The following is a 12,441-nucleotide window of genomic DNA, read 5'->3' on the forward strand; positions in this document are numbered from 1 at the left end:
GTTATTCAGTGAACCTGAATTTTCTTTCTTATATATAAGATTGGATGGAATATTAAATACCGTCCATTCTGACATGTCACAATGCATATACGATGATTTCAGATTTATATGACCATTATTGCAGTAGAGCCCTCTTTAACTGTCTTTTTCTCAATTCATCTCTTTTCTCCATCATGTGCCCATCATCTCTTCATTTCCTTTGTCCCTTACTCTTGTCTTTTTCTGTTGCATAGCATTTATATAGCATTGGACATGAGAGGATCCAAATACTCTTGATTAATGCCTGGATATTGCTCTAGCAAGATCATGAATAACCAATTTTAGTACTTTTCTTCGTTGACTTATGTATGGATTGTGATTGCAGCTACCGACTGAGTTTTCTGTGATTACCGCTATTTGCGATCACTACGACATAGATTGCGATTAATGTAGTTTTTTTTGAAAGATTGCGACTAATGTAGTTGTGAAATACTTTTATGCTCGCATTAAATATATATTTTCTATATATAAATTATTAGAATTCTTTATATATTTTTTATTTATACTTTAAGCTGATTATTTATAAGATTTTTTTAAAGCTAGAAGTAAAAGTATGATGACTGCAAGTTGGACTCAAATTTTCTTTCTCTTTGTAGACAAAAATTGTTATGTGCTTAATTGAAGTCAATTGATTATGTATTTGCAAAAAACAACAAGAGCTTATTTTGAAGTCAATTGATTATGTATTTGCAAAAAACAACAAGAGCTTATTTTATTTGTCAAAATTTGTTTCCACAGGACATGATTCAGTTCTTTCAATTGATATAATTTGAATTTGAAACTGCAAGGAATCAAAAAGTAGGTTCAAATTTTGTTACATATCCAGGTCAGTTCTACTCACACTCATACATTGAACAAATTTTTTAAATAAGATAGATTTCCTTTTTACCTTTATTTTTCAGTTGAGAAATGATATTTGAACATCCATTTGGTGATAATTTTTGTGATAACTTTCTCTTTCATACTCATATCATTTTTACTTTATCTCTTTATTGTTTTGATTTTCGTGCAAATACATACTTTTTCTTTGTCACATAAGTTGTCAACTAAATTAGTTGTTCAAATAACACTCATCTTTTCAGTTATCATGATTATTACCACTTAATTACCCGATGCATATACCTAATTAACAATATTTGAGTCAGTGGTAAGTGGTAACTAGTAACAAGTGTGGCAGACAAGGGATAATGTCATAAATTCACAATAGAAATCGCACATACAGAATTTAAGTATTTCTATATTGATTTATTTGAACTTATCTACTAGCATAAGTACTTGTGAGAGCTTATTTTTAGATTGAATTATTTAAGCTTAACTATCGGCATAAGCACTTCTGTGTCTATTTAGAAGAGCTTATGAAAACAACTTATGTTATGTCTATAAGTTTCTTTTTTTGAGGAAGTGTTATGTGTATAAGTTGTTTTCAACTTTTAGTTTATATGAAAATTTATGAAAACAACTTATGTTGTATCCATAAGTTATATTTAGCTTTTAGTTTATAATAAAATCATTTGCGATTATACTATAAGCAACTTATGTTGTATCTATAAGTAACTTATGCATAAGCCCTTACATGATAAACACTAATACTATAAGCATTTAATTAAATTGTTTAACTAAAGAGAGTCTTAATATTGAACCAATTACTAATATGGCTTTGACTCAAAATAAGCTGAAGTTGTAAGATTAAAAAAAATTCTGATTTTGCACATGGAACCTATAAAGCACAAACACATCAACACTGATACAATTTTGAAAAAATGATATAATTCAAAGTAGTCATTTGTATCGGTATTGTGTCGGTTTTTAGAACACATGTCAGATGCAGAACATGCCTTCGACTAAAAGTGTCGGTTCTATAGAACCTGAAACAAACTATCTCTAATTAATTGATTTTCAGAAGTTCTTGTGTACAACAATTGAAGGTCTAGAACGTTCTAAGAAACTCCCTCTTTTGCCTAATAAAGATGAACTTAATGGCCCTCTTGAAGCTTTTTTTGATATTGTAGCCTTTGGACTATACCATATTCTATGATTATCCAAACCTCCTCCATAACTTCTACATGACTTCATTCTTTTGTTGTAAGATATGCTTTTCTTTGGAAGATCTTCAATGTTTTCTACCTCAGCCAAAGAAGTGAATGATTGAGCCTTCCCTTGATAAAACATTGACAACCCTCTCCTGCAAAAGTCATAAACTAATTAATACAAAAACTCATACCAATTCACTACATCTAAAAATTAAACATCATCGATTATATCAATTGATCTATCTACAACTCTACATATTTATCCAGATCTATCAAGCACCAAAACAAACACATTTACAATAGAGACACATCGACACTGGTAATAATTTTAAAAAATAAAATATTTGAATACAAGTGTATGTGTCTTGTCAAACAAATATAGCAATTTTCTTTTGACAAAAATGGCTATCTATATTTGAGTCTTTGATACAATTTTCAGCTATAAAAAGTAAAATAAAATGAAGCTTGTAATAACTATGATTCTTTTAGCTTTTGCATCTCAATAATTTTAGAAAGTATCATGTGATTTCTTTGTAGATATCTATACTTATTAATTTGTTCTTTTCATAATCGAAGAATCATAAATTTATTTTGATCAACAAGATTATGTAAACCAAAAACTAATCTAAACTACGCATACATATTTGTTAACTTAATAGATAGATAGATATATACTAGAGACATTTTTTTGAATAAAACATATAAATATGTAGGATGAAATTACATACTTCATAGGAAGATTGTTCATGAGCTCTGAGAAATCACATAATGATCCTATTGAATGTGATGATGAAGAAGAATCAGCATCCTCAGTCAAATCAGATGAACAAGAACACATAGAATTATTTGAATCTTCTGAGAATGTTCCAATGGATGTTGTTGAATCACTATTAGTTTTCTTAACCATCCACTTCATGTTTCTTGCACTATCATCACCCATTATTCCCTTCACATTCATTTCAAGAAGAAATATTTTTTTTTGTATTAAGAAAGAAATGAAACAAGCCTTCAATGAAAAAGCATAGAATATGTTGAAGCTTATATATATAAGAATAATTGGATTGGATAACATTGACCAATTATATCCTAGATTGTATTATAAATTTTTGTCACTATCCGAAAATGTTATATATGGTGGGAAATGCATGGGTTGTATGAGACAACTAGGATAAAAGATAAGATCTAAATTTGAATACATCTATATCCATATGTTATATTGAGTCACCTCTTTAATTAACATATTTTAATTTTGGTTGGGTGAAGCTAAGGTCCACATCTACCCAACTTTGTTTCATAAAGGCACGACAGCTTGGTATATGATACATTCCTATCTTTTTAATGCACCATTATCTATGACAACGTATATATCTAAAATGTAAATTACAAAACTAAGGAAACTATTAAATTATTCCATCTTTTTTTTTTGAAAGTATTAAATTAAATTCAATTAATCCCTCTTGAGCAGCCCTCTTTTTTTTTGCCAGAATAAATGTTGAGTTTGAACTCCGATCATTGCATTTCAATGTCATGAGCTACCAATTGAACTAAATATTTTATCATTTTTATATTCAGATTTTTGTTTAAAAGGATTATTAGAAATTAAATTAACAACTCATTTTATGTGGAATCGTTGAATTTAAGTTTGTGTGATTAGTCGCACACCGATCATAAATGAGATAAATATATTAGATATATAAAAGAGATGATTCATACATATATCTATTGTTTTAAGAATAATATTAACAATATTCATTTTAATACGTTATATTTTTTTTACAATACGTTATTTATAACACTCTCTCTCTCTTTTTTATTTTTATTTTTTATTGTGTGGAATATATACGAGTGTGATCACTTCACGTGATGGCTATTTCTGAAGTATTGGAATCTAATATATTTCACCAAATAAAAAAGAAAATGTTAAAAAAAATATTAAAATGAATGTTACTATCAATATATTTTAGACGAAGATGTTACTTTTATTAACTCGTTGTTAGTTTTGACACACACCTCTTCCCCAACCCCAAACTCTTCAAGAGGAAAAAGAGGGGTTACTCTAAAGCATTATTTTTTTGACTGTTTCATGCAAAAATAATTTTTGCAAGAACTTATATTTCATGCAACATGCTCAACATTTAATACTTTGTATCATAAAATCCAAATTCTCCACAAGACATTGCCTTGCAGACTAGCAGCTAGGAGAGTGAATTTTACTCTAACTTCCATATACAACTTTAGATCAATGGCTAGTATTAATCTTGGTCCAAGTTGGACCAATCTTCTCATTGGTACAAATTATACGCAACCTACCGGCATGGGCCCTAGGCCGTCGCACTCGTGGTCTATGCCCTAGGGCCGGCCTTGAACCTTTCTAAGGAATAATCTTTTTCTTTTAACAAAAGATATATATGTTGAATTGCATAACCATTTTCACAACTAGTAGAACACTATGTCTCCTTTGTCAAACAAGAAAAAAGAACATTATGTCTCCATTAATCACGCATGTCATCACCATGGTCATATAACGACCAAACCCATTCTTCATCTCTAACATAAAGAACACTTGATTTTCGTGACTTAGCTCAGTTGATAGGGATATTGTATATTATATGTAAGGGTCGGAGTTCGAACTCAGACACCTCATTTCTCCACAATTAAATTGTGTGAGGTCTAACTACTAGGTTACTTGACCAAAAAATAAAAATAAAGAACACTTGAGTTTTGTCACAAATTTTTAACATAAAAGAGAATAGGATTATTAAAATCAGTTAAAATCCTCTCCATATTTTTTTTACAAAGAATCCTCTCCATATTATCAATTTATAAAAGAAATCATTAAATTAGTGTGATCTGAGTGATAAGCAGCTCATATAATATGAATACGTGATCATATATTTGATCTTGTTTATTATAAAAAAATCACTGTTTAAGAACAGAAGTTCTATATATTGTAATTAATTGCAATACAAGTTCTTTTGTTATTTAAAATGAGGTGGATTTGGATAAGAAGATTGACTTGGACTCATAAGTCATGAAGGGTTGGTGTTTCAATATATGTGGAGAATAAGAGTGCCACTCACTCATGCATATCTTGTTTTATTCTTGAGTCAAAAACAAAAAATGTTTATTCTTTTTTATTTTTTCGTATATTTTTTCTAATCTTTTAAATGATAATTTTCAGAGAAGAGAAGAGAGTCAAAGCTCATCAAAAGGGCATGGATTTTTTAGAGACTCAAAGCAAATATTAACCTATTTTGACATTAAAAACATTAACAACCTACATTATTCATTTTTTTTTTTAAGGTTGAACCTCTTACACCAACATTACCTTGGTTCAAGTGGAAAATACCTATTTAATAAATTATTAAATTACTCCATCTGAAATTAAATATAAACAAAAATGATATTTGAAAAATTGTTTCGTTATGGATTGCATATTATAATATGTATCTCAAATTATTTATCATTTTATATTACTTATATAATATTTATTTTTCTTTTATTAATTTTACTCTAGTTGAAAATATGTGATTTAACCAGTAGACTTGAATGATACGATAAATGATCTCTATTGATTTAACCAGATGTCTTAAATTCAAATCCAAGTCTTGAGACTTAAGATATTTGGAATATAGAAACATTGAATTTAAGTATGAATCTCAAGACTACTAATTAATGGTTAATATTCACATTTCTCATATACTTAAACTCAACGTTTCTTGAGTTCGAACTTATCTTGAGAGTGTAAAAAGTTTTTCTCTTTGTTAGTCCATTGTAGTTGTTTCGCATGTTTTTTTATTAGGGCTTCCTGATTTTTTTTTTTTGGTAAAATTAGGGCTTCCTGATTATTAAAAAGAAAAGAGAGAGCATGGATACTTTTCTATTCCACATGTATTTAGTATGGATAAATTTATAAAAAAAAAAGTTTTTCTTTTTCATTGTTCGAAAAAAACGGATGAGTGTAATCTTTAAGAAATCAATTGGGGAGATAAATGTATTTCTCAAAGAGAGATTATAGATAGATTTTGATTGCCACAATCTCGTTTATTTTCTTGACTAAATTTGCAAATGAATAAGCTTACATTTTTTTAGTGTAACTTGTACACGATAAACACTAAACTATTATTCTTCTTCTAGTCCTTAGGATCTCATTTGAATTGATGAGTTCTCTAAGTCTTTCTCTTCTCATTTTCAAAGTTCATTATCATATATTAACTGTTGCTTGATTAAATATTGAACCCCCGTGTATATTAAGTGTTAACCTTTCTTAGGTATAATATTGTTTTTTAAAAAAGAATGCATGGTATAATATAGCATTGAACATTATGTCTCCGTTAATCATGCATGTTTGTCTATCAAACCTATTCTTCATATCTAAAATAAAAAAAACACTTGAGCTTTTGTCACAAATTTCTAACATAAAAGATGATAGGATTATTAAAATCAGTTAGAATCATCTCCACATATATTTTTTTGATAAAGAATCCTCTCCATATTATTAATTATAAAAGAAATCATTAAAATTCACTATTTAAGATCATAGTGATAAGCAGCTCATGTAATATAAATATTTGATCTTGTTTATTATAAAAATTCACTATTTAAGAACAGAAGTTCTATTGTCTATTGTTAAGCAGCTCATGTAATTTAAATATTTGATCTTGTTATTTAGAATGAGGTGGATTTAGATAAGAAGATTGACTTGGACTTGCAAGCCATGAAGGGTTTGGTATTAGAATAATATATGTGGAGAATAAGAGTGCCACTCACTCACATGGGTATATCGTTTTATTTTGGATGATAATAGCGAGGCAATTTCTTGAGTCAAACACAAAAAAAAAAAAAAAAAAAATCTTTTTTATTTTTTCATATACTTGAAAATGATAATTTTCATAAATGAGAGACAAAATCCATCAAAAGAGAGGTTAAGAGCGAGGAAGGAAAATCAATTGTGATTAATTTACAAATGAAAAATGTTTGATGGACACTCATTCATCCATTCTACACTTTGATAAAAATAAAGATTAGAATAGGTGAATGAGGTATTCATCAAACATTATCTTTTATGAAAATAGACAGGGCCGGCCCTAGGGCATAGGCCGCGAGTGTGACGGCCTAGGGCCCATGCCGGTAGGGGGCCCAAAAATTTTTTAAGGTAAGGGAGTGTATATAGAAATATTTGGATTTCGGGGGATATATATAGAAAAATTCTCTGTAAAGGCCCAAACTTTGACATGATAAAGAAATGGGTTGACATCTGTTAGTATTTTTAGCCATTTTAGTGAGATTTGCTATATATATATATATCCCATGTAACACAAATATTTCTATATACACCCTCCTATAAATTTTTTTGGTTGTTCTTGATAATATGCTCAAAAATTTATTATCGAAGAAATTGGTGATATTTTTTTGGGCCCTTTGTTCCTAATAATGTTCTTCATTAATATTAAAAATATCGACGATATTTATTATCCAAGAAATGGGGATAATTTTCATAACAAAGCAAATTCTATTTTAGTTGAAAATAGGGTGCTAAAATTTCAGTCTACTTCACATGTGCTATTTTTCTCTACTTCTACGGTATTTTTATTTTGTTTTGGTGTGTATAAAATATTTAATTTATTTTCAGATGTTGTCTAAAAAAACATTTATTTTGTAGTGAAAAGCGAAATAAAAAAAATAAAATGAAAAGCAAAAAAACACAACAATGAGATAAAAAAATTATGATGCATTATGTAAGGGCCCTTTTTTCATATTATGCGTAAGGCCCGTAAAACTCTAGGAACGGGCCTGAAAATAGAGACATGAAACTTATGATCTTTTTTAGAGAACAAAAACAAAATAATTATCCTATTTTGAGATTAAAAACATTAATGACCTACATAATCATTTACTTTATTCAAGGTTCAACCTCCTACCCCAACATTACTTTTGTTCGGATGGAATTAAATCTTTTAAGCAAGGTCGCAAATTTCAACTTTATAAATGAAAAAACTATAGTTGGAGGAGAGACCCTATTAAAAATGGTTAACTAGTTCTTCATAAGAGATTAATCATCGATAAATTCAGTAGATAATTTGCACCAAAAATATGGTAACTAATTTCTGATTTCGACTAATTTTAATAGGTCTAAAAAATATAATAATTATTAATTAAAATGATATCAATGATTGTTTTAAAATTGTATGTTTCATGAGATTACAAATGTTTAATCTAAAATTAATAATGAAAATGTTTTTTTTTTCACCCTCCATATTTCTAAAAAGTCGCACATGTTTTCAAGAATGTACTTTTAAACCACATATTTTTCTCTCTCGTTAGTGCCCTTCCAAACAACACAATGTTTAGGTTTTATTTTATGTGTCTTAAGTCATGTTAGAAATGAGGAAAGTTCTTCCTAAATAATGTCTATGCAAAATCTTATTCATGATTCTATCTCAATCACATATTCAATAGAATGTTTGGTCCCTTTAATAGCTTGTCACCACTGACCTCATCACTTCGTGTTCTCTTTCTTCTCAAAAGATATATAATAACACCCTACAATAACCTTTATTTTATTGGCAACACTTTGTATTAAGCATAGCGGTTATTTGACAACACTAAGAATAACTATCACTAATAATTAGTAAAGTTGTAATTAAAGTTAACGTAATTCACATTGTAATAATAACGTCAAAGATCTTTTCATAATTAATATTTGATGATATCAGCAAACTACAATTTAGAGAAGGTACATCAATGATTATTCAATAGATAGATGAAAAATGTGATACAAATCATACTCTAGAAGATTTTATCAAAAAGCTTAATATAAACCTAATCTATTTCCCCGCTCTTATGAATTAACTCATTTGTATCATTAAACTAGGCAAAAAAGAAACTGCATTCATTCACACACATCACACCATACTTAATTATTTATTTCTTCTCACAATAATTTAGATAAAATATACTCACTCTATTTCTTTTATTGTGATGTTTTAGCTGATTGCACAAGTATTAAGAAATCATTAAAGTATACAAATAGTTGTAAGGTTTAGACTAAACTGCCCTTATTTATGTTTTTTGACAACACCAATATTCGTATACTCACCAATATGCTTTAATGATTTGAACCACACAAAATTCCAATCTTCTAAATTATGGACACTCACCATACAAATTGAAACTTCTAATCTCCTTAATTATCGACACTCACCACACAAATTAAAACTTCAATGGCATATATATGGTGTATGAATAGTTTTAAATACTATCATGGATAGTTGAAGTAAATTGTATTACTACCTCGGAAGTTGTATACTCCATCTAAATCTTTTAACTCGTCTTTTATTTCAATTGTGTTAAGTGAAAAGTCACAACTTATTTAATTATCGTATGGTGTGTTTTTCAACAAGGGTAAAATTGGATAAAAATATTAAATTTTTTAAAACATCAAATATTTTGAATAAAACATCAAAAGAAAAGAAAAGGAGGGACTAAGAATATGAATATTTTTAAGTAATGTCTTAGATCAAAATCTAGGGCGTTGCAACAGGAAACTCCAAAAAAGAAAGAAATTGAACTTTGAATGGAACGACGTGGTAAGGTATAAGTAATGGATCGTGAATGGTGGTTTGATTATCAAAAGATCCCAAAGGTAGAAGAAGTATCATCGAAAGTTGTGATTTAGAAACAATATTAATCCAATCATTGGTTTTGGTGTCGCGAGAAACAGATGTAATCCATAGATGATACATTTGTTCGTTCACATCCAACTCCGAGTCTGACGACACTTACTCCGTGCCAACTCTGACGGCTGTGCCAGAGAGGTTACAATGAGAGCAAACAGAACGCGGTGGTGAGAAGCATGGTTGAGTGAGTGAAGGAGAGTTTAAGGGTTTATGAGTAAGATTTCTTTCTTTCTTTTTCTTTTTATTTATTTCTTTTTTAAATACAAAAAATGCAATAATAATAGTCAACAATTCTTAATAAGATCAATTAAATGTCATAAGCTACTCAATCTAATTAAACAAGTGATTGGAGGGATCATGATTTACTCCTCTCAACTCTCACCGTAAATAGTACAACCCTTATATAATTTCACTTTATAATGAGAATCATTAAACTAGATTTTGGTAGTGAGAATTAGTATAATTTAAACTAAATCAATTGCATTGAATTGAAAATCACTAACTATGAAAAACTATTAAGGGTAAAAATTTAAATAATAGTGTATTAAAAAGAAAAAGTAAACATTGTAATTTTTTTATTTAAAAAAATGTGTTCCAAATTTTAATTATCCTATTTTTTATTTATTTTGTTTGGTAGGATTATGAAAGAAATATGAGTGAACATCATTAAATAAAAACAACTCTAAGATTACCAACTTGTTTATATTATATATATATATATATATATATATATATATATATATATATATATATATTGTTGAAATGTTGTTTGTATTACTTTTGTAACAAACAAAACATTCAGGTTATGCCTTGAGTAATTCAGTATATTAATTATATCTTCTCAGTATTAGAAGTTTTTTTTTTTTTTTTTTTTATAATTCAATATTCAGAGTTTATAACAACACTTTTAATATGAAAGAAATATGAGTGAACATCATTAAAACCATTAAATAAAAACAATCCTAAGATTACCAACTTGTTCATATTATATATATTGTTGAAATGTTGTTTGTATTACTTTTGTAACAAACAAAACGTTCAGGTTATGCCTTGAGTAATTCAATATATTAATTATATCTTTTCAATATTATGATTTTTTTTTATAATTTAATATTAAGAGTTTATAACAACACTTTTAATATGTAAATAATATAAATAACAACAATACGTTTTATCTCAAAAAGTACACATAAGGAATTTGAAACGGTTCTTCTAGAAATTGCTAGAAGTGATGGATGTTCTTATGGCAAGTGATGAAATAAGAGTTGAACACATTAATGAGGAAGAGGTTATACATTTCTTAGATGTGTTAGTTGATGCCGAGGATGTGCTCGAACACAACCACTTCCATCATTAGTTGACGATGTCAACCTGACCGGTGTGTTATGAGAAATGGCTAATATAATGAAATATTTTGTTGTTTACTTATTGGGAAGCTCCATGACTTCCCGATGTTACAGAGTTGTTTGAGCTGTTTTGTTGGACTTTGAGTGGCTCTCAATTATTGAGAGCTAAATACTAATTTCAGCATGAGAAATGATATTTGAACAACCATTTTTTACAACTTTTGTGACAACTTTCTCTCTCATACTCACATTATCTTTTTATCTTATCTCTCTATTGCTTTGGTTTTTGTGCCAATATCTCTTTTTCTTTGTAAAATTTTGGTTGTCACAAAAGTTGTCACATTTATGGATGTTCAAATAACAAAACTCTTTCAGCATCTCCGTCTAGGGCCACCTTTATTAATGCAATATATTATTAATGGAGTTGTAAATCGTGCTTCTGGTGATATAAAGAAAATAAATAATGAGCGTAGGATCTACGAAGCAAGTGCATGTGATGCCCTACGATTTGTCGAAAGAAGGGGTTGCGATTTGGACGCTAATGTTCCGTTCATAGGACATCGACAAGATGACATGCCATATGTTGTGCTTTACAGGGAGAGAATGATACGTGAATTTGTTTCATGTTGACGGTTGGTCTATTCACCGTAGTCTAGACCTCTACTTAAGATAATTTTATAATCTATTTGTGTTGTTTTTAATTTTAATATTTTCCGTTTGGGTAAACCTCCATTTTGTGGATAAATTGGTTAGGTTTATTCCCCCAATTTTTGTTTTGTATGTTTTCCTTTTTTTTAATAATATATTTATGAGCATCTGACAAATTAGAGTTGGGTACCGACTTAATTGCTTTGGCTTTATCTAAAAGAAAAAAAAAAACTTTTTTAATCACATTAAATTGAAAACAACTTTCAATGGATTTTAAGAATGTCATATTGACGTCACTATCACACATATACATTTCATATTTTCAAGAACATTAAATCCTTGCATAGTATTGGATGCAACTTTGACGTCGTTAAACTGATAAATTAATTTTATGTGCAAGAACAAAGGTAATTTATTGATCAATGTCTTTAGTTTTGTTCTTTATTATTATAGTTTTATTTTAATAGAAAAGGTAGTTTCAATTTTGTGAGAACATCTACCAAATTGTTCTAACATCGAACAAATAAATATAGGCACGAATATGTTGGTTTTTGATACAAGTATTTCTTGTTGAAAACTTAATTTTTGATGATTTATCATATTCTTATAATGGTACAATGTTTTTTTATTATGTTCTAATTTTTGTACTAACTTTTATTTATAATAAATACATATGCATTTTTTATTCTTAATCAAATA

At 28.3% G+C, this 12,441-nt stretch overlaps 1 protein-coding gene across 1 annotated transcript; it reads right to left on the minus strand.

Annotated features, from left to right (window-relative positions):
- Positions 1-1,741: 1,741 nt before the first annotated feature.
- LOC11427632 (uncharacterized) lies at positions 1,742-3,131 on the minus strand. The gene is made up of 2 exons (XM_003620739.4): positions 2,798-3,131; positions 1,742-2,221 (listed from the first exon to the last, which is right to left on the minus strand). Exons 1-2 carry the CDS (start codon positions 3,025-3,027, stop codon positions 1,936-1,938), a joined length of 516 nt encoding a protein of 171 aa, XP_003620787.4. The 5' UTR covers positions 3,028-3,131; the 3' UTR covers positions 1,742-1,935.
- Between the last annotated feature and the right edge of the window lie 9,310 nt (positions 3,132-12,441).

The sequence above is a fragment of the Medicago truncatula genome, chromosome 6, assembly GCF_003473485.1.
Source record: "Medicago truncatula cultivar Jemalong A17 chromosome 6, MtrunA17r5.0-ANR, whole genome shotgun sequence".
NCBI lineage: Eukaryota > Viridiplantae > Streptophyta > Magnoliopsida > Fabales > Fabaceae > Medicago > Medicago truncatula.